At 51.4% G+C, this 20,986-nt stretch overlaps 1 protein-coding gene across 2 annotated transcripts; it reads left to right on the top strand.

Moving 5' to 3' along the window:
- The first annotated feature begins 6,704 nt into the window (after positions 1 to 6,704).
- On the top strand, positions 6,705 to 17,783 carry PDZK1IP1 (PDZK1 interacting protein 1). Of its 2 annotated transcripts, XM_068953062.1 has the most exons (5): positions 6,867 to 7,118; positions 13,040 to 13,148; positions 15,718 to 15,816; positions 16,482 to 16,533; positions 17,232 to 17,469. In XM_068953062.1, the coding sequence occupies exons 1-5, from the start codon at positions 7,052 to 7,054 to the stop codon at positions 17,331 to 17,333; spliced, it is 429 nt and encodes a 142-aa protein (XP_068809163.1). In that variant the 5' UTR covers positions 6,867 to 7,051; the 3' UTR covers positions 17,334 to 17,469. The 2 variants fall into 2 exon arrangements, with proteins under 2 accessions (XP_068809164.1, XP_068809163.1); XM_068953063.1 differs by having other exon boundaries at positions 6,705 to 7,118; positions 16,482 to 17,783.
- Positions 17,784 to 20,986: the final 3,203 nt, after the last annotated feature.

Here is a 20,986-nt window from a genome sequence, read left to right as displayed (position 1 = left end):
AATTCCTATTAAGACCTCATCTTAGAGGTTACAGGGCAAAGCAATTTCTGCTCCTGGGAAAGATGCCTATGAATTTGTAATTGTAAGTCCATGTTTGATAGGGATTAGCATCTGAAAGGGGTAGAGTGGTGGATAGTGGGGAAAACATTATTTCAATTAGAAGAAGAAAAGCAACTTAACATCTGATTGTAGTTTACACTTTTAATTTTCTCCTATTCTGGCATCTGGGATAATTATTTCCTGAAACTATTCCCCCCACCAACCCAGTCAACTTTTTCCTCTCTTCCTCTTGGTCATCTTGGTTGAGATTCACGTGTAAATGGTTGATGAGCTGGTGGGTTTTTTTCTCTCTTTCCATTCCTCTCTCAGATAATGGCCACACTCACAGAAGGATGTGTACGAGCAACAGGGATGTCTCTGTTCATCCATCTTCTGTATCCATCGGGATCCATTTGTACCTAGCCAGACTGAATGAAGTGTGATGTTCTTCTTCATACTGAGAAGGTGCAGGACCTTGAAGACGGGGCTTTGCTTGGTGACTGGGCTCACGTTTAGGATTGTGGCCAGCAGTTTGGCATGGTGGTTTTACCTCGGCTCTCCTAGGTGGTCTTCACACCAGTTTTGGGCTGCGTGGGCCGCAGAATGGGTTTACATGTGCCTACCTCCTCAACCTGCAAGCTTCCCTCCTGCAAGCCAGGCAAAAGACATCCATGCTGCTTAGGATGAGGCAACCTCAGTGCACCTGCTGCGGGATAGTCACCCCTCAAAGCCTTGCCTTTTTACTTCTTCACCTCTGTTGCTGGATATGACCCAGCCTGGCCCCGACCATCTGAGACCCCACAAAGCAGTTTGTCCCCTGCACCTCCTTCCACTCGGGCAAGAGGGCAACCAGTTTCAGATCAGGATCAGAAGCAGTGCGGTTGGTTTTCAGGGAGGTCCAAGAGCTCTGTGGGCTCTTAAACTTGGACTGCACAGCATCGGAGCGGGCAGAGACATCGTCCCAGCACAGCCAGGCCTCACTCCCACCTGGCATGACAGAAATTTTAACTGAGAAAAATTCTAAAGGGACTGTGAATGCTCTAGCAGGCCCTGGGGGGAGAAGAGCAAATAGCTTTCATAGAAGGGATAAATTAACCAAGTACCAGCTCAGGGTTGGAGGGTTGTTCACCTCAGGATAGTGGCCCTAAAGCCTAAAGCCTCACTCTGCATTCAGAAATTACCTCTGATTACCTTTCCTCTGACCCTGTAATGACAGATGCCATTTGCTCTGCACTAATCTGTGGTCCAGCTACCTTTTTCTGGCTGATTGGCCTCCTATTTCCTAATGATGATGCAATCAGTTTTTAGATGGAAGATTCCTCATGAGAAGACTTGTTATTATTTAAGGAAGATCATGAAATCCATCCTTAATGAAAGGACGGGAGAAAACCCTTCCACCAAGTTACGCTGAAGCCCGAGATTATCATTTTTATGGGCTTCCAATCTTTCCTGCCTCATGTCTTATCAGTGAATGCAGCTGGAGGCTTCAAAAACCCTCCCAGCTTGCTACTGATTTTACGGGACGAAGATTAGAGATGAACGGATAGTAAATTATTCATTGCGTTTGATAGCACTGGGCAGAAGGGAATATCCAGATAGAATTCAGCGCTCTTCTCCCTTTCTGAGCCTCGCGTATGGGGGTCCTGACTATCTGCTGCTCCAGCAATGCCACAGCACTTTCCCTTGTGCTTGGAAATTGTTAGGAGTGCAGTCTGCCCTCTGAGCAGACCAGAAAGCCAAAGGGGACAAATTAATGCATGCTCTTCCCACGGCAATAAGCCCCAACCAGAGGCAGAAGAATTTACTTCTCTCCTTTCAGGGATTTTAGGGTCACTTGTGGCCCTTGGGTTTGATTCCTGCCCAGCCTAGGGCAAGATGGGACAGATCAGGTGGTTGTTTTCTTAGCCTCGTTTTTAAGGTTGTAAGGCCTGTGGCTGATGTGAATGTGCTATCAACCCTGTTAATAGCTGTTGAAGCCGTTGGCCTGTTTCACCCAGGCAGATAGAAGAGCAGAGAGCTCAAACATTGTGCCAGTTATGTGCAAAGCTAGATAGAGGAGAGAGCCTCCTAAATACTAGTAAGCATGAGAAAATTACCCAGAGTGCCCCAGGAAACACACGCGGGCCACGGTGATGTTATTGAGCAGATCTCCAGGAAAAATGAACTCAGTAGCACAGCCCTTGGGTTGGAGCTCAGTCCCGGACACGAGCACCTGTGTCAGCCTCCTGGGAGTTTTATGACCTCGATCCCTGGCCACACAGCAGTGGGACACCCTATGCGGCTGGGATGAAACCCACTGCAGGGCCACCCTGGCTGATGCCAGGGGGAGCACGGGGCTGGACAGCACTGCTCTGCATACGATGGCTGCTGGGCGCCATGCCACCCTTCGAGCATCCACGGTGGGGTATCGCCAGTTTTTACAAGGTCTGACTGATTGCTTTGTTTAACGAAATGCCCCTCTAGTCATTCATTAAGGAGTTAAGAGGTTTTTGTGATTTTTTTTTTTTAATATAGCACTGGAAACAAAATGTCTCCAGCAGCAAGACAGCACCTTGCTCTACTATGATAGATCTGAGTGTTACTTGGCCTCTCTCCCAGGGTCCCAAGTTCCGGAGTCTGTTGCCAGCATGGTGTTGGGAAGATTTCGTGTTTTAGAAAAGCAGCCTACCCTCAAACCCAGCCTGAACTACCATATCTGAAAGGCAGTCACTGCCTCTGTTTTCTCCTCTCTTTGGATTTGGTTGAAGTTGCATCTCCATCTCTGTAGCTGTTCCATTTCTGGGGCTTCAGTTTAGGCGCATGGTGCAGACTGGATGGACACATGGAGAAACACTTCCTTGGCCCAAGGACACCCCAGGCTGTGAGGGCACCCTGTGTTTTCGGAACATAATCTCTTGTGTGCTGTGCACCATTGGAGAGAGGCCCATGTGTGCTGGGCATCCCTGTCCTGCTGGGCATTGCTCCTGCAGGGGGACATCACCTGGACTCAGGGACCAGCCACAACGGGAACAGCCCCAATGCGAGCCCCAGGGTGCCAGGGTGGGATGGGTTTGGAGGTCCAGCAATGGGCAAACATGGGCATAGCCCTGGCACTGCCATTTTGGGCAGCGAGAGGACAGGGCAGGTGGGGGGTGGGGGGACGATCTTTGCTGTCCTTGCAAAAATTGGACAGTGCCTGCAGACACCAACGACGGTGGCCAAGTTAGTCTGTAATTAAATAACTCACTTCTGAAATAACTAACTCATTGCAGGGCACGAGTGTCCTGCCAAGCGCAGTCCTGGCTGACCCCACCAAGGAGTCCAGGCTGCAAAAGGTCCAACGCAGCGCTCCCGGCAGCGAGGACCGTGGGTGCGCCCTCACCTGTGCAGCTGGCCCGGTTGGCACAGGCAATCTGCAGCCATCAGGGCTTCCCAAGGTTTCCTCCAGTGGGTTATTCAAGGACTGCTCCAGAGGAAAAAGGCCTTTTGTAGAGAAACGTGCCTAATTAGCATCCGCCCCGGGGGACTCATCAATTGTCTAATAAAATGTCTAATAAAATGCCAAGACTGGTTTCTTTCTTTGCCCTGTGCACGCGCGGGAAGGGAGATAATCTCCCAGCTGAACCTCAGTGCTGGGGTGCAGTGTGGGAAGGTCTGAAAGTCAATATCTATGCAAAATGTGGGAAGGCTGACGTGGGTGGGGGGAATATTTATTTTTTATGGAAAATGTCAAAAGAAATGGACAATTTTTTGAGCAGTCATTTAAACGTCAAATTTTTTAAAGGAAAACATAATCTCTTTTTAGGAGCTGTTCAGACTTGTTCTTATCCATTTTCCTTCTTTATTTTTATGACTCTTTCTGAGGGAGGGGGAGGAGATGGAGAGGATGAAGGAGGGAGGGAAGGAAGGAAGGAGAAAGGAAGGAAGGAAGTGAAGTAGAAAGAAAAATAACCTCCATAAAACCATAGAGACCCCTAAAGCTTTTCTAAAAGGAACTAGCATCTGTGTTTCGAGCCATATCACCCAATAATACCTTTTACATTCAGGAATGCGTTTAAGCAAATGTTAATTTTGGCTAAAAAAAAGATATTTCTTTGGAAAAAAAGGCCATTTTTTGGAGCACATCAACATAGATGCTGAAATACCAAGACGTGGTTTTGTACCCGATCTGCTATACAGGCAACTACTTCTATGAGTCCTTAGGAGACAACTGAACTGGGGCTGGCTCCAGTTGCATTTTGACTAATTGCCCAGCTGCAAGGGTGACTTTCCCCTTTCTGGGCCTGTTTCCTTCACTTGTAAAATAGGCCTGAGAGGGTTTGTCTCACCATGGCTGTGTAAAGCTGAAGGCCTAAATGTGAAGGACAGTGAGATTTTTTGGAGTGTTGCAGTGGGAACTTGCAGCTTCTCTTCTCTGCTGGTCCCAAGTCATGTGTCGCTGTGGTGAGAATTATAAAATCACGGATCAGAAGGCAAATTATTTGCCAGGGTTTCTGACATTGCCCCTGCAATAAGCCTGCTGCCATTACAACCGCTTGCTGCTTCCTGTCCCCCCAGGCCTGACTGAGCAACTCGCGATCAAGCGGGATACCACAAGCACTTTCGGCTGCTTTCTGAGGTGGAAAGTACAAAGGAACGGGCAGATGAGAGGGAGCTCGGTGTGACTGGGGGCAGCGTGGGACCAGCTAGAGATCATGAGAGACGGTAGAACAGCAAAGTGGATTCCTGGGAACTGAATTGAGGCTGATCATGCACCCATCCCTCTGTCCAATCATCTGCCTGTCCATTCATTCCTGTGTCCATCCATCCCTGTGTCCATACATCCCACACAGCTCACCAGAAGGTACCAACAGCTTTTGGTCACCACTGACCTCTGGTAGGGGTGGTGATCATGTGTATCGCCACTGTTATCTGCGTGACAGAGAGGGTATGGATCATGTTTATGGGGAATAGATCAATACCAACGACTTAGGGGCAAAACAAAGGGTTGTTTGAGCACTGATTTCCATCTGGATGACAAAAATGTCCGGATGCCACGAAATACTGTTGACAAGGAAGCTGCTGATGCCTGCTTTGCTTGCGTATTTGCTTGAAGAGTTTGTCAGCACGAAACTAGCAAGGCTGGGCAATAGGATTACCTCGCTTTGTGGGTGGGGATTTGAGCATGGAAAGATGAGTGACACACAGGAATTTGGCAGAGTCAGGAGCTGGCCTTCAATCTTCTTCTCAAGCCAACTCAATCTCATTTCTGGGATAAATAACATTACCTTAGATCCAGAGGAAAGAGAAGGAACAAACAGGGGAAAGCCTAGCATCTTCTACACCATTGACTACATATTCCTGAAGGCACTGCATGTTTCTGAATGGGTTCCTCTGCAGTGAAGGGTGGTATAGGAAGCGATTTACACCAGATTCAAGCTGTGTGTCCTGACTTCTTGGCTCTTTCCGCAGACTTTTCTCTCCTGCCATCTCCACATCTCCCTGTACTTTCCACGCAGGCTCTCAGCCTAGGTGGGAGCTTCTGTGGACATTTCACCAGCTCTGGAACTGAATAGCAGGAGCAGCTGCAACCCAACGCCTGTGTCGGGAACCCATTGCCCAGCTGGGGGTCCTTGTGTGGTGAAGGATGCGATCTAGAAAATGAGAATTCAGGCACTGTCCACTGAGCCAAGGGGACCGTGCACCGGCTCCGAGTGGGGTTTGCCTTGTGGAAAGGCTGTGAGATATACCAAGAGTGATAAAAATGAAACCATTGCCTCACAACTTTAAAATTTCCTTAGGGACTAACTGAAGTTATGCAGCTATGAAGACAAATAGCTTTTATTTTTTCTGCAGTAAAAGTATGTCAGCCATCCAAATCCTGCGTGTGCTAGAAATCTGCTGAACTCGAGACCTGGAATAGTATCGTACGCCTTCCCAGTCCTGCAGCGTGTGCGCAGCTCGCTCCAAAGGGAGTTTGCCAGCTGTAAGACGTCAGCTGTAGTGTTGTTATCTGTCACAGTTAATCATGTGTTTCTACGTCTTCTGGTGTCAAAAAAATTTTGGAAACAGCCCTAAAGGCTCAATAAAACAAGCACTATATTTACTATGCTTAATGATTTCTGCAATAATCTTGATTTAACAAGGCGTGTGATGTGGGAGGCAGTAATCAGTGTCAAGTGTGGTTGAACCAAGGGATGTTCTTAAGCCACAGATGTATTTTCCTGGGTTGTTAATAACACTTGCTGAAAAGAAAACCGTTTCTCACCCACCTGTGCCTTGATTTGCTTTTCCCTCCTCCTGTTGCTCAGGCTGAGTAGCAAATGGAGCCAGGCCTGTGCTGGGCTGGCAGGCAGTGGCCCTCAGACAACTCTGCACATGTTGTCCCAACCCCAAGACTCCTCTCTGGTGGCGAGCTGGTGTTGGGGGGCTGCCGCCGCCTGCGGGATGCCGCCTGCCTGGCCCTGCGAGAGCAATGCAGCATCTGGAGGACTCTCCCTGGGAGTGCGCAGTTGCGGTTGCCCCTTTGGGACAGGATTTCAGCATAGTTGCACGGTGCAGAGCTGCGGGCCTGTCTGGGGCTGGCGCGCTGCAGGCTGCGGGGTAATTGCAGCTCAGGGAGGTTTCAGGTCCTGTCGGTTCGACCACATTCCCGAAACTCCCCAGCCCTGTGTTGGCTATAGGAGAGATTTTGCCGATCTAGGTGTCATTTCTTCCTCCTTGGTCAAGGCAGACGGTTCTCACCTACCCTGGCTCCCCTCCAAGCCCTAAGGGAAGTGTCAGGTTCAAGTCACCTGCCCCAAATTCCCAGGCTGTGCTGCGCTGGGCTGTGCGGGGGGGGGGGGGGGAGGAGGCACCTCCCTCCGGCGTTTCCCGCAGCAGGATTTGAATAGCCAGGTGTGAGCATCAGCCTGCCTCGTTAATGCGTTTGATAATTTACCCAGCGCTCGTCCCCGGGGGAGGGCTACGTGCGCCGCAGGTCGGCGGCTATCGCAGGGGCCCTTGCTGAGGCGAGCAGGGGACGGGCTCGGCCGCTCCTCCGCGCCCCGCCGTCATGCCAGCCCTCCGCCTCGTCGCCCTGTGGCTCCTGCTGGCGCTGGAGCCCGGCTCGTGTCAGGCAGGTGAGCGCCCTTCTCTCCAGCGCTGCCCCCAGGGGCGCCGCTCAGGTCCGCGGGGAAACTGAGGCACGGGGAGCGGGGCTGCCCCGAGCCGCCCCCCCCCCCCCCCGGTGTCCTGCCTCTCGGGGCGAGGGGGACCCTGAGAGAGATCGCTGGGAAAGGGGGAAAATGTCATGCTTTCAGCTTTGGCTTCATGTTAGTGGGGGCAGAGGAAAGGTTTGGTACCCATCTGGCTGTGAAATCTTGCTGGAAATGAAGCACGGATTGTTTTTCCCTGTTTAGTTCAGCGCTGAAATTCCTGGCAGAGATTCATCTCACCTAGTTACACAGAGGTAAAAACAACTCTGATTTATTTCCAGCAGGATTGTGCACTGTGATGAGTAATTTGTTTTCTTAAGGCTTCTCCCCCCCACTGTCTTCTCGCTCTTCCACAGAAAAGCATTGTACTAGGTTGCTTTCCCTGTTCATTGAGACCTCATATATTCTCTTGTTAATCTTTAATGTCGATCACTGTTGAGGTGGCCGGAGGAAATATTTTCCTCTGCAAACAGTGCTTCCCTTCCCTTCCCGAAGACTTGATAGAGAGAATTGCTATCAATATGACAGTAGTCTTATGCCATTCATGAAAGAATATGTCTAATGTAATCAGGAGTAATTAAAACTAATCTGATCCTGCCAAAGTCCTGGAAAATTCCCTCCCCTTTTCTCCTTCTGATGCCCCAGCCTTGACTGCTCTTCCTGTGTTTGTTTACTAACTTGCTGAGGATTTAACAGTGTGGGGTCTCCAACGTCAGCGGGATTAACAGTTTTGCTGTTGCCTTGAAGGGAAAAAAAGCAGCTAGTGAGGTTTAGAGACTGGCACAACTTTCTCAGAGGTGACAAAACAGAGAACAGCCAATATTTTCCAGACACTAGAGGAAGATGCATCAAAACACGTGATGCATTCAAACAAGCCTGGAGTATAAAATAGTGTCACAGCATGGGCAAGAGTTTATATTGGCATTTTCCCTGGTCCCATTTGTGCATGCGGATGCATGGGCATGGGTATGTTGGCTAGCACAGGGGTTGCACCTTGCATTGCTTAGTTTGGCTTTGAAGTTCTTGTGTGTGGGAGGGGGAACCTGCCGCAATTCCCCCCGGGCTAAAAACAGAGGAGGTGGAAAGGCCCAAAAGCCAGTCTGCCCTGGGAGTGTCATCCCTGGTAGGGAATCTTTTGGGGTACACAGTCCCACTTCTGCAGGCAAGAGTAATTATTTCTGCTGTTCCTTCTCACTGAGACAGCAGGGTGTACTTCCTTTTGTATCTGTCTTGCAACACTTGTTGCTGGCTCGGCAGTGTGATTTGTGCAGATGTGTATGAACAGCAGTGCCTCAGTGCCTGCCAGGCAAGGCTGAGGTTTGCATAGTTCCTCCCTGATAAGATCACAGCAACCTGACTTTCGCTCCTGTCTCTGCCCGGTTGCCATTCCTTCTTTCTTATGCCTACACAAGCTCCTTGTGCCCACTGGGGTACTTCAGCCTGATGTGCTGACTATTTGACACTTCCACTGCCATATTCCTCCTCAATGTCAATCTCAAAGTGGGGGTCACAGGGCAGGAGAGCCGTGTGAGACTTGGGGGAAATGGTGCCGTGGCCACAAAGCCTGGTCCAAAGGCATGGCCATGGGGCCGGGCTGATGGGGGAGGCAAGTGAGCAGGTCATTTTCCTACCCTGTGAGCCCCACCACAGGCTTTGAGGTGGGAAGGAAGTAACTTTGGCTTGGGGCACGTCTCAGAGGCAAGGAGGTGAATCTGGCTTTTGAAGCAGGACTTCTTGGCAGGGGAGAGGGCAAATGCTCAGCCAAGGCTTTTCCCTGGGCTGGGGCAGGGTCCCTGGGGCACATGTGGCATGTCCGCATGCCACCTGTGTGGACATTGCTGCCTTTGGCTTGATTTACTTTCAGTGAAACAATCAGAGAAAGGCCCAGCTGAGGTGCTCACGCTCAGGGCCTGTGACTGCTCTGCTTGGATGTAAACCCTTGGCTCCTCACTTCCCCCTGCAGCTCGGCTTTTGAGGTCTCTCAAAAGCAGCTCCACCTGATTTGGGTTTGGTATTTTCCCTTTTGGCTTTGGATGCTCTGAAGTCTCATGAAAAGAGCTGCTTGAATGAGATTTCACTTGGGGGGGGGGGGGAGAGCACACAGCACCTCCCAAGAATAGCTGGTTGGAGGAGGTTTCCTACTCGTTCATCTCTTTACCTCCTTTACTGGCATGAGAGATGCAAGTTTTAAGATTTTGGTCACCACTGAATATGGGTATATCCAGGTTAGCCTTGAACTTCCTTAACCCCAGAAGCAGCTTCACTGAGGGCTGGACCGAAGTGTCACTTCCTAGGCTCAGATTGAAAACCCTGGCCCCAGCAGGAAAAATAAAACACAAATAATAAATAAATCCAGCAGCAATGACAGCCAAGGACAGGGCAAAGAAGGAAATGGAGCAGGCCAAACCTGAAGGTGGATTTTGTGGGTGTCCCTGGGGCCGCACCCATGCGAGCAGAGGGGGTGGTGGGCAGCTAAGGCAGCACCTTGTCCTTTGTGCCAGATGCCCTGGGGCAGTGCCCAAGGTCTGCTCCTCTCCGTGACACCTCTTGTCCCTTTATTACTGGCAACAACAGCCTGCTGATGTGAGGGGATTTATCTGAAGCATGCTGATACAAGAGGGAATTTCCGCCTGAATTCCTCCGAGTTGAGTTTTGGCCCCAGGACTTGTCAGTAAACACATCTAAGTGCCTCTGCCGGCTCCATCCGAAGGGAGGGCTGGTCGCTATTGTTCTGCGGGCCCTGCTGGGGCTGCTCCGGTGTCTGGTAAGCCCAGGGTGTTCCCAGGTCCAGAGCAGTGGTGAGTCAGCCACCCACCCTCAGCAGCCCCGAGGGTTTGTCCAAAAAGCAGCAGTCCCGATTGCGTAGGATGGGTGAGGACTTGTGTACTTCTGGGACTGCATATGTTTGCTCTCAGTTTTTTAAATCGGGTTGTACTTCATGGTCTCATCACCATGAGGATAACAGAGTTTTTTTGTTTTTTATTTTTATAAAAGCCAAGATCCTTTCCAATAACATGATCTGAAGATCTGGGGCTCTTAAAAAAGACAATCCTCTCCTTCCCCGAAAGAGACTGAAGAGCTGTCAGCAGCAGATCCAGCGGGTGGCTGACTTTGGATGTTTAGTTTGTAAATATAGTTTGCACAGTTCACCCTTATTGCCTCTACTAAAGATCATTTGCAGTTTATGGCAGAGATTTGTCTGCTGCAAGATGGACAAAGTGTTCAGCTGGTGCAAGCCTCCAGCGTGAGAAGGAAGCTGCAGGGCAACAGTATTGGCCGAGGACATCGCCTGATGCAGGCCAGCGCTGTTTTCTGTGGGCATCCTGGTGGTCAGCCTGTGCTCCGCACGAGGGCTCCCTGACGCGTGGGCTAGCGGATGGCATGGCATGGGCTGTCGTGTGGGCTGAGGACTGATGCTCTCACCAACATCAGCTGGCAGGGAGCTTTCCGCCTTCCTCTCTACCCGGCCCCATCTACTCGTGCTGGGCTGTAGCTGGTAGATTTGATTTATGAGCAAGGGTTATATTTTGGATCGACAGAAACAAAAACCTTACGTGAACAAGGTGATAATTAATTCCTGAAGGGATGAGTCTACATACTCTTAAGTTGCCTTTTCAATGCTTAAGGATGGGTGTAAACATGTCTGAGTACGATGGCCCATGAGGAGTGTTAAACCAGCAGTCCGAGCAAAGCACTAGGGACCAAGATTTTCCTCTTTTCTTGGTGCTGGCCTTGAGTTTCTTCTGCATCCTGGAGTACGTCTCACAACCCTACTGCAGCTCTGCAAGTGTTCGTGTGACTAGATCACTGCTTGGGTATGGTTACAGAAAAATGGATGTCTCTTCCAGATGTTTTTGTGAACACACTTATTGAACAAAACCAGGCATGTGATTGTGTATTAGCAGCGCCAGCATGAGATAAGGTCCTGTCTGGTCAGGGTTTTGCTCCCTTCCAATCCTTTTGTAGAAAGCTTCATGTCCTTACAGACAAGTCGTGTAAAGACAGTGTTATCCCATGTGAAGGACTGAGGTCAGTGAGGACCTAAATGACAACTCACCTTTTTCACTAGCAAGGCTGTCTTGCAGTTCCCTGCCCCTCACCCCTGGCCACCTCCTGGCTAAAACCAGCCTTCTGGAGATGGGGCAGAGAAAGACAGGAGAGGGAGGGGAGGTTATTTGTTCATAAATCCTTTCCCAACCACTTTTACACCACTTTCCCACAAACAGTTGCTTCAGCAGCAGTGAGAGGCAGTGATTGAACAACGAGAGAAGAGGGAGTGCAGAAACTTTTTAAACTCATTTTGACCCAAAGGCAACCATCTAGATGGACTTGCAAGGGGTAGGATAAATACAGTAAGGAGCCTTGAGCTGCTAAAGTCCAGCATTGTCACATGCATAAATGGGGGAATGCTGGTCATGCCAACTTGGGGCTGGCAGTTAGAGGAGCAAAGACCAGTGAAGGAGAGAGGTCCTGCAATAAAAGCAGACCCAAGCAGCCTGGCAGGTTGGCACCACATCGCATGGAGCAGAAACCTCTGCTGTCCACAGACCAGGAGGAGAGCTCACAGGGCAGGGAGAGACATTTCTCAGTGTGTGGAGTTTGGTGGGTTTGTCAACTCCCCAGGGGCTGCCCTGGCAGATCAGCAGCACCGCATGGCCCTGCGGGATGGTGAGCCTTAGAGGATGCTCAGAGCACCGAGCTCTGCGGTGTGCTTCTGCTCAGCCTTGCCTTCCCCTGTCTCACACTGATGGTAGCCCGTGTGCTGCTTTGGCACCTCTGCTCACCTTCTTCTTTTTCGTTCTCTTTTGCTCATCCAAAGAGGAGTCATCGGGGGGACATCATGATGGCCAGAGAAGAAGAGAATAAGTTATTCCTTGTCCCCTGGGACCTGAAGAGTGGCCCTGGGTTTAAAGGCAATGAGGATGATTTATTGGCAGTGAGGATAGGTTATCTCCCTGCAGGTGAGTCCATCCCCCCAGGCTGGGTGGAGGCGGCAGCACCAGCTCCCTACTACCTGCCCTGTACCTCGGCTCCTCTGCCTGGACCCCTGCCCACTCCGGCTGGACCTCTGCACTGGAGGCTGTTGCTCTGAACAGTTTATCCTTCCATTTCCCCTCATAGATCAGTTTGCTGCTCTGGAAACTTGGCGAACAGTGGATTTCACCTAAATCAGCGTTGGCAGTGGTTTGCTGTGAGAGTGCTTACCAAACTGTGCGGTGGTCTCAGGGTCCTTATTTGACTGGGTAGTGTCTGGAAAATAACTAGGAACATCATCTGTGGGATCTGAGGATCCAAAGTAAACCATTGGTTGAAACCCCTCTTCCTTCTTCCCCTCAGCACTTTAGACAAATACTGTCATATTTCATCAGGTCCGTAGCTGCCTCTATTAGTAATTCTGGTATTTTTCCTATTTAACACACAGAGGCTTTCTATCTTCCTTTTCATTTATTTCTGGGTGTTTAGAACCTTCCTTTAGATTTTCTCCTGGCTGCACATTGCAGTATTTGTACTAAGGCTCGTGTTAAAGACAATCAAAGGTTTGCCATCCTGTTCGTAGGAGCCTATGCTAAAATGTCTGTGGTCTTTGGAAAATTTCCCCCTCACCTCTGATTTCTTCTGTTCCTCCTGCCTACCTGGGGGTTTCCCTTGGTTTGCTCCCACCAGAGCTGCTGTCAGTGCAGCCCTGTCGCACAAGGGCTGCACTGCTTTAACAGCAGAGCACTCTGCTCGGCTTTGCAGGACTGAACTTTTGGCTGGACGACGCTAAAGCTGGTATGAGGAAGCTAAGCTGAACTGATGAAGTGCAAGGATGTATTTCTAATATATGTTATCCTTTCCTTCTACAGCCCGGGGTAACCTCCAGCCATGGTCACAAGGTGTCATCGCAGTGGTTGTATTTCTAGTCCTGGTGGCCATCGCTTTCGTGGTCAATAAGTTCTGGTGTAAGGAGAAAGAGTAAGTGCCAGGAGTCCCAGGTGCCCGGGGGTTACTTTGGGTTTGGCTTAGCTCCTGCTGCCCCAATATCTCTGCACAGGTCACTTCTAATCACCCCTTAGATCTGCGCCAGTGCTGGGAATACAGTGATTGTTGCACAAAGTGAGCCAAAAACGGAGAGAAAAGACTCTCCGTCCTGCTCTCTGGTCACAGTTACTTCTTGCCCTGGCAGCACTCTAACACCACGAGGCCACTCACAGGGACATTGCACACACAGGAGCTGGACTGCTCAGAGAGGTGCAGATGGGGTCGCATTGGCTTTGCCTGTGCTCTGCCCACGCTGGGCACAAGGGGCTGCGCAGCACTGAGCTGTACCAGAAGGACAAGGTTGTCCTGGTCAGGGTTAGCCTAGGTACAGCTCCTCCATCCCACAAGGCCATGGCTTCAGCACGGAAGGTGCCACTGAACAGACCTGTGCTGCAAGGGTGAACACAATGGGGAGCCCTGGGGCGCTCTGGTCTCGGAGGAGAGCAGAGGCACCCTGAGACGGGGCTTACTTCATTGCTGGGGATATGTAGGCCCTCCAGAAGCAGGCCATTTAAACCAGTCCCATTAATCCCACTTGAAAAGAGGTCAGTTGCTTTCTTGATCAAGTTTCAAGCCTGAATGTGAAAGGTTGCAAGTCTTGCAGTCAACGCTCTTCTGGGCTCTAACGTGGGGAAAAGGGACCCAAGGGATGATTCACAGAAGTGTTTGCCTGAGTCTGATTTCCTGCAGATGTGGGACTGGTGGTCTGAGTTTTGAACTGAATTATACTATGGCTACAGCATGAGCTGATCCCCTATGAGACATCAGAGGAGAGTAAAACCCTTCCTGAGAAATGGGTGCTCTCATGGCTTATTGATGGCATGTTCCCTGTGCATCTGCCATGGGCTTCTTGGTGTCTAAGCTGAATTCACGCAACGAATTAAAGGGGGAATTTATCAGAGTGTGGTTCCCAGGTGCCTCGTATCCATGGGAAAACTAGCCAAAAATAGCAAGAGTTGTAAAGCCACTGGAGAGATACATAAGAGGAGCTGAGAGAAAAGCATGACAGCAGAGCCAGGGTAGCTCTCTGTGTGGAGCTGACTTAGCTGAGCCCGCAGGAGAAGGCTGGGCAAGACCAGTTACCCCTCGCTCACTGCAGGCTAAATGAGCCCACAGGCTACTGCTCCTCTCAGATGACCCATGGCAATTTGCTAAGTTGCAGTAACTTAATCTTGAATCTGAGCCTAAAGTCAAGGGAGAGACAGAAGATGGACGATAGCCTGGTTCCCAGTCACTCTGTTCCAGCACTGGCACTTTAGGCCTTGTACGAGCTAAAGGTTTCTTGCGTCTGCTCAGATCTGAGGAGGCTGTAGAGCTGTGGAGATTGGACTAGTGAGATCTGGATGTATTTCTGTGCTGACCAGCTCAGCCTCCGACCCAGACACATTTAAAGGGAGGCATTCAGCTCCAATGCATTCAAATACATATATGTATGTGTACATATATATGTATATTTGCAACTGTGTTTAGCATCTATGAGGACATTCACCAAAGTCTGGGCTGAGCTAAAATGCAGTCTTTGTTTTCCCCAAAATAAATTATTGTCCTTAAATCGAGTCGAAGGAGACATTGACCCACAGAGCAAGAGTTGGAGACAGTGTCTTTTTCCCCTCTGCTCTTGCCTGCCCGCACTGGGCTGCCTCTTCCCAGGAGCACAGAGGTGTCCGTGGCTCCAGCATCAGGGCTAGGCTTTGCCCGCGAGGCCAGTGAGGAGACCTGGGGGGGGATGGCAGCTTGTTTTAATTAATCTGGCCTCTCTTCAGAAGAGATGCTTGCAAAGCTCAGCAGCCTGGCATGCTGCCAGCTCTGCACTCTCACTTTGACAGCAGTTATCAGCTTAAGTCACCGCCTATTTACGCCATTCTGCTCCTTGAAAAAGTCTCAGAAATTGCCCTTTAGCAAGCTCTAAAGGAGGTAGTGCTGTGCACACACAATGGACGTGCATCCACCCACCACAGCTAAACTCTTCTGTGCCTCTGGGACTGTTCGGTCCGTGGACTCCCAGATCTGAGCTTCTCGGCTCCGCTTGAGGTTGGACATCCAGTTCTTGCCTCACAGTTCCTTCTAAAAGGGATTCAGAGTTGGATCCAAAGGGAAACTGCTCAGTTTTGCACGCATGGATGTACACACACACACACACGCACCTTCTGTACCTGCCAAGGTAGAGTCTCTACATTGTTGTAGGTGTCAGTTTGGACTGTAGGTGACTGTTTTGCAACAAACCACATAGAAGAAAGCTGGAAAAACCAGTTAGCAGGAGAAAACAATCCCATGTATTGACAAATGAGTGCTGCGATACTGTCACCAATCCAGGCTGGTGCTGGGAGTGCCAGCTGCAGCCACATGACTGGGTTAAGACAGAGCTGGTGCGCACAGCTGGGGTCCCTGTGGAGTCCTTCTTTCATCTTATGGTAAAAGCATCCCAGAACTTCCTGCCTGGGCAAGCAGCGGCTCTTCCATTGCTCTATCTCAGTTCCTACCTACGGCCTCTTTTCTTCTCCAGGGAAAACGTGGAGGCAGTGGTGAGCATCGGAGACAAGCCGGAAGCTGTCCTATCCAACGGCCGTGAAGGGAGATACCTAACAGCAGCAGCTGACTTCAGGTGGAGGCATCGCTCAAGACTTTCTCCCTGAGGCTCCTGGCTCTGCTTTGGCTCTCTGGGCTTGTAGAGCCACGGCTTCCCTCCCGCTCTGGGTCTCATAGACCCCATGTACCCCATGTTGTAGCCCATATCCTCCACAGGGGCAAAGGAAAAGGTAGTGAGGAAGCATCCAGTCCTCCCTTGTCTCTCCCTTCCCTGCAGCCAAGCCCCATGGTCCACGCACCACCTTGTAACCTGCTGCACCATGTTTTTATGCTGCATCACACCTTTGAACAGGGGAGATCAGAGTGACCAAATCATGGCCCTCGGTCACCATCCAGATGCTGAGTGTCAAAATAGTCCTCTCCGTAGATTTATCTACACCACCTGCTTCTGAACTTAGTTGTCCCCCTCAGAGAGGGATCCCTACCTCCATTGCAGCCTTCTCCCTTTGCAAGATGAAGGTTTAATAGCTTGGGAAAGTGAAGTCTTTAAGATCCTATGATGATCTCCATGCTTGCCCAACTTCTTACGCTGGGACTGCTGCAAGCACAAAGTCAACCAGTACGTGGCCAAAGCATAGGGTCAGGGCCCCAGCAATGGCTTTGAGGAAGCTGTTTTCATTGCCAGGGTCCAGCCTAATCCTTGAGTGAACTAACTGTCTGCACTTTTCTCTCCTGATTCAGGTCCAAAGAGTGCCAGCATGCCTATGAGAACACTTTGGAGCCCGAGGAGAAGGTGATCACCACCGCGATGTAGCATATGCCCTGACGATTGACCCTCATTCTTCGTCTCTGCTCCTCACTTTGCTTCTCTCTATCAGGATGGGCGTTTTCACAGGGGTTCTCTGCACCGACTTCCCCCGTACATGACTGCTGCTCTGACCTCTCCATGTCGCCATCATTTTCCGGCCTTCTCCCTTTCCATGTCCCGTGTGCAGGATGGCTCGTGCTCTTCTGCCTCTTGGCAAGGCTGCTCAGAGGCTGGTGTCCATGTAGGATCTGCCTCCAGGAGAGTGAGATCTCTCCTGCTGTGGGATCACTGGCCCTATAGCTAGGGATGATCTTTCCCAATCCCTGTCGAGCCACAGGGATGCTGACCTGCTCCAGACATGGGCACAGGCCTGGAACCGATCACGGGAGTCTCGCGTTGGTTGTGTGGGACTGTGCCGGCCCTGGAGGCATTTCAGGGTTCCCACCCTGCCTAACCCATGGAGGGGAGGAAAGGGGAGCGGAAACAACTATGCAAGACAACAGCCAAAGCCTTGGGATGGAGGCAGAGAGAGTGCAGGAGAAACCCACCCTCCTCTCCACCCCTCCAGGCCCAGGAGAGCCTGGTCCTGAGTCACAGCTGCCCCTACTCAACTGCATTGCCAGCAGCCCCAGGGCTGGTTGTCCCTTCACTGATGCATTGCTGCTGTCATCTCTCATTACTAGCTCTACCATGGGCCCGGCTGCTCTGGACAGGGGACCAAATGGGGCAGGGTGTTCCCTCCACCCCTGCCTGCCCCAGCCACCCTGCTGGGAGCTGCTGACTGAAACCTGCTCTCTTCTCAGCATTTCACCCTCTTTTGGACAACCAAAGGCCCAGAACCAACCATTTTAATTACAGAGCAAATCCATTCTGTATATATTGTCTCTCTGAGCAATAAAAAGAATTGTCCTTCTATACGACAGCAGTGTGACTGCAAAGAGGGTAAGTCCAAAGGACTTTGTGGCATGCAGTAGCACTCCCAGCTGGCGGGTGCCTCTGGGCAGGGTGGGCCAACGGGGCTGTTCCTGGAAGAGGCCGGCTCTGGGATGGGAAAGGCACAAAGAGGCCAGGAACGGCCCAGCCCTGAGGTCCATAGGTCTGAGCACCCCTCCTCTCCTGTCCCCGTGGGATCCGTCTCTTATTTCCTAGCCCGAACTGCAGCCCAGAGTGCTTTCACACATCTCTGTGTGCTGGCAGGGCAGAGGAAAAGGAGAAAGATATTTTTTTTTTGCTCCAGACCTTGTCTCTTTGTGATGGTAAGAGACCAGCTTCTCCTGCCCTGGGGATGGACGCAGAAACCAAATGCCTCCTCTAGCCCATTTTCCATAGTTTTAACAGCAGGAGAAAGAGAAAACAGGGACCGTCCAATGTTCTTTTGGTCACTTGCAAGGGAGACGACCGGGAAGTGCTCCGAGGGACAGTACCCGGGCTGTCTCCCAGCCCGTAGGCTCTGGCCCTGCCTGAGGGGGGCAAAGCTCGCTGCACGTCACGCCTGGCTGCTGGGAGCCAGCGGTTCAACTGGACCGGGCGGTGCCGGGGAGGCTGGAGGCAGCGAGGGACAGGCAGTGCCTGACCCCGCTAGCAGCCTGCCCCAGCTATGAGCCTGGACGAGCTTTGGGGTGGGGGTGATCCTCAGCTCCTTTCATTTGCCATCTGGGGAAACTGAGGCACGATGCTAATCCAGTGCTTCCCTAAGGCTGCTCTGCTGGCAACGGTCCCTGAATCCCGTGAGCCACAGAGCACAGATCCAGAGCAAACTGGGCACCGTTTCCAGGGCTGGAGGCCACGCAAAAAGCAACTGCTTCCCTGATGTTGCTAGGAAGTGGCGCTGGCTCTGCTCCAGGCAGTGCTGAAGGCTCCTGGGCAGCCAGCTGCCAGCGTAAGCTGTTCCTGCTGGGCTGCTTATTAACCAGCCGCCCTCCTGCAAAAGTGTCTTGTTTCGCTGAATCAGGGATCGTGTTCGGGAACGGATCAGGGCACCTTGCAGCAGCTGTGGCGGTGGCATGGCATTGCGGGCCACTCATGCCGCCTGGCGTGCCTGCCTGTGCCTCCAAGACACCTTTCCTGGGAGCAGCAAGTGCTTCCAAGCTGCGGCATTTAGAGACTGAAGCTATAGATCTATAAAAACTGAGGCCTTCGTGAAGCCAGCCCAGCTCCTCCCACGTGCTGCGGGACCCCACTCCCTCAGATATGAGTTGCTCAAGCAACTTGTCTGGCCCTTGCACTGCTCAGCGGGGAAAGGGTTAACCGGCTTTGCACTCACAGGCTGGCAGGGAGGCCTGAGGGGGGAAGCAGGTGGAGCTGAGCTGGGAGGAGTGAGATGAGGTGGGCTGTAAGAGGGGCGTTTTTGACAACCCATGGCTTTGGGAGGAGTGTGGTGAGCCTCAGGTGCTGGCTCTCACCCAGGGCTCTGCTGGGCAAGTGCAGGAGACAGGCTGAGCCCAGAGGGAGGTGGCAGGGAGGATGCTGAGTCCCTGCAGCATCTCTCTTTCTGTCTCCCCTGTCCATTGCTGAGCATCACCTTGAAGGCAAGGGGAGGTGTTTGACATGCTGTGAAATGCCGGTTTGGGTGGGTTGGGGTCTGCAGTATCTGAAGGTGTGGGGAGCCCTGACCTTGCTTCAGAAGGTGCTTTGGAGGCCAGTTTTGCAGGCACATACACCAAAAACATGCTGCTGGGGGAAGAGAGAGGGATATTGGAGATATTGCTTTGCTTCTCACTAGCGCAGCCCCTGCTCTGAGAAATCTCTTCTCTGCACATTTCAACCCTGAATGGGCTTTTCTGCTGCTAGGGCTTTTCTCCTACATTTGCTGGTAACCTTAAAAGCCCTGACCCTCTCCTAGAGGAGGTGTTTCCCCCGCACAGGCAGCTGCAGCAGGCCTCTTCCCGGATGAACACTTGCAAAACACCCTGGAGTCTTGTGATACTGAAACCTGCTGGGTATTCCCCAAAGGCTCCGGCTAAGCTGTGACAGTCCTGATGGGGAAAGGGCCACTCTCCATTGCTGAGAGCCCTCTGGCAATGGAGTTGGGGTGGGGGGGCAGGAGCTGGCTGAAGGGTGCTGCGTGAGCTGAGAGCTTTGGCCGTGGGCTTGACCCTGGCACCCTGAAATGCTGTTTCCTTGCCCTCAATAGCCCTATGGCTAGTGGGTGGCGATGAGAAAATTCAGGTATGTAGGAGATAAGTATTTTGGTAATAGGCCCACCCTGAAAGATACCTCTCTGAAGAGCGTCACGTAGGCAAGTGTTTAAAAAACACCCTTGAGCCTCAACATTGAGAAATAGTGACGCTGGTTGAGAAATCCCGCTGGGGAAAAATGGGCAAGGGGTTTGGAGGGGTCAAACCCTCCTGCGCGAAGGTGTGAGTCAGTGGCTAGTTGTTGGGGCTCAGGAGGGAGCGTGTCCCCATCCTTGCTCCACGGCAGAGCTGTTCTCTTTTACTATTATTCCTTTGGCAGCCGGAGGCTGATCCTGCCTGAGACTGGATCCTGGGATCTTGGGGTCTGCCAGATTCTCTGCTTTCATTTCCCCAGTGCTGGTGAAGGCTCTTGGGCATTGCCGTGAGCCAAATGAGTGTTGCCTTTCTCCAATGGATAAATCAGTCACTACCCTGAAATCAGATGACTTGCCCCAGGGTACAGAAACAAGTCCGTGACAGTAGCGGGAAGAGAGATCTTCCTATTCATCCTCCCTAATTGATGCCTCTCTCCTGATTTTCTCTTTTGGGTGCCAAACAGCATGTGAATTTGGAAAACAAGATCCTCGGAGTTCATCGGTAATGATTTGCTCGGCAGAATTTAACGAGGATTAGCCATTTAGCATTCCCACTGTGTCAGCACTTCAGCTCCTGGCTGGGGGTGTGGTGAGAGGATGGGAACCTATTAATTTTTACCTCTCGGTTGCAAAATAAGTTATAAACAACATCCTTCTAATGAGTAACAGTGCCAGCTTATTCCCTGTCACGTGCACAGGCTGAACATGAGACAAACGCACCACTTTTTTGCGGGAGCAGGGAAGGAGCAGAGCTGTTGCTCTGGAGGTGTTTGGGCATGGAGGCTGAAGCGGGTAGCATGCCTGGGTATTAAGCTGATTTCATAGCTGTTCAGATGGGAGCAAATCTAAAGTGCAAAGGGTCCCCTTCCCTGGCAGAAGGTAGGGAACAAAGGGGCCCTGCTGCACTGGGGAAATTGGGCTGTCATGAGTCCTCCTCTAGCTGTGGGTCCAAGGAGGCCGAGTGAAGGGACTTGCTCACTGTGTGTTTTGGAATCACCCTGGGAACATTGGTGCTTGGTCTCGGTCAGAGTCCCACCACGGCTTGAGTCTCTTTAGAAGGAAAACATCTTTTGCAGAGCCATTCATTTCACATAGTTCATATCACCTCCCAGTGCAGTGGCTGCAGTGTCTCCTCCATGCTGTCTGTTACTCCATCCTGCCTCAAGA

The sequence above is a fragment of the Struthio camelus genome, chromosome 8, assembly GCF_040807025.1.
Source record: "Struthio camelus isolate bStrCam1 chromosome 8, bStrCam1.hap1, whole genome shotgun sequence".
NCBI lineage: Eukaryota > Metazoa > Chordata > Aves > Struthioniformes > Struthionidae > Struthio > Struthio camelus.
Note: the sequence above shows the minus strand (reverse complement) of the source record. Positions and strands in the feature narration are given on the sequence as shown.

Bases quoted from the DNA above. Each gene is read 5' to 3' on its own strand.
- PDZK1IP1 (XM_068953062.1), top strand. From the start codon at position 7,052: ATGCCAGCCCTCCGCCTCGTCGCCCTGTGGCTCCTGCTGGCGCTGGAG. The intron at 7,119-13,039 runs GTGAGCGCCCTT...TTCCTTCTACAG, and splicing joins GCCCGGCTCGTGTCAGGCAG to CCCGGGGTAACCTCCAGCCA. The intron at 16,534-17,231 runs GTGATCACCACC...TCTCATTACTAG, and splicing joins CTTTGGAGCCCGAGGAGAAG to CTCTACCATGGGCCCGGCTG.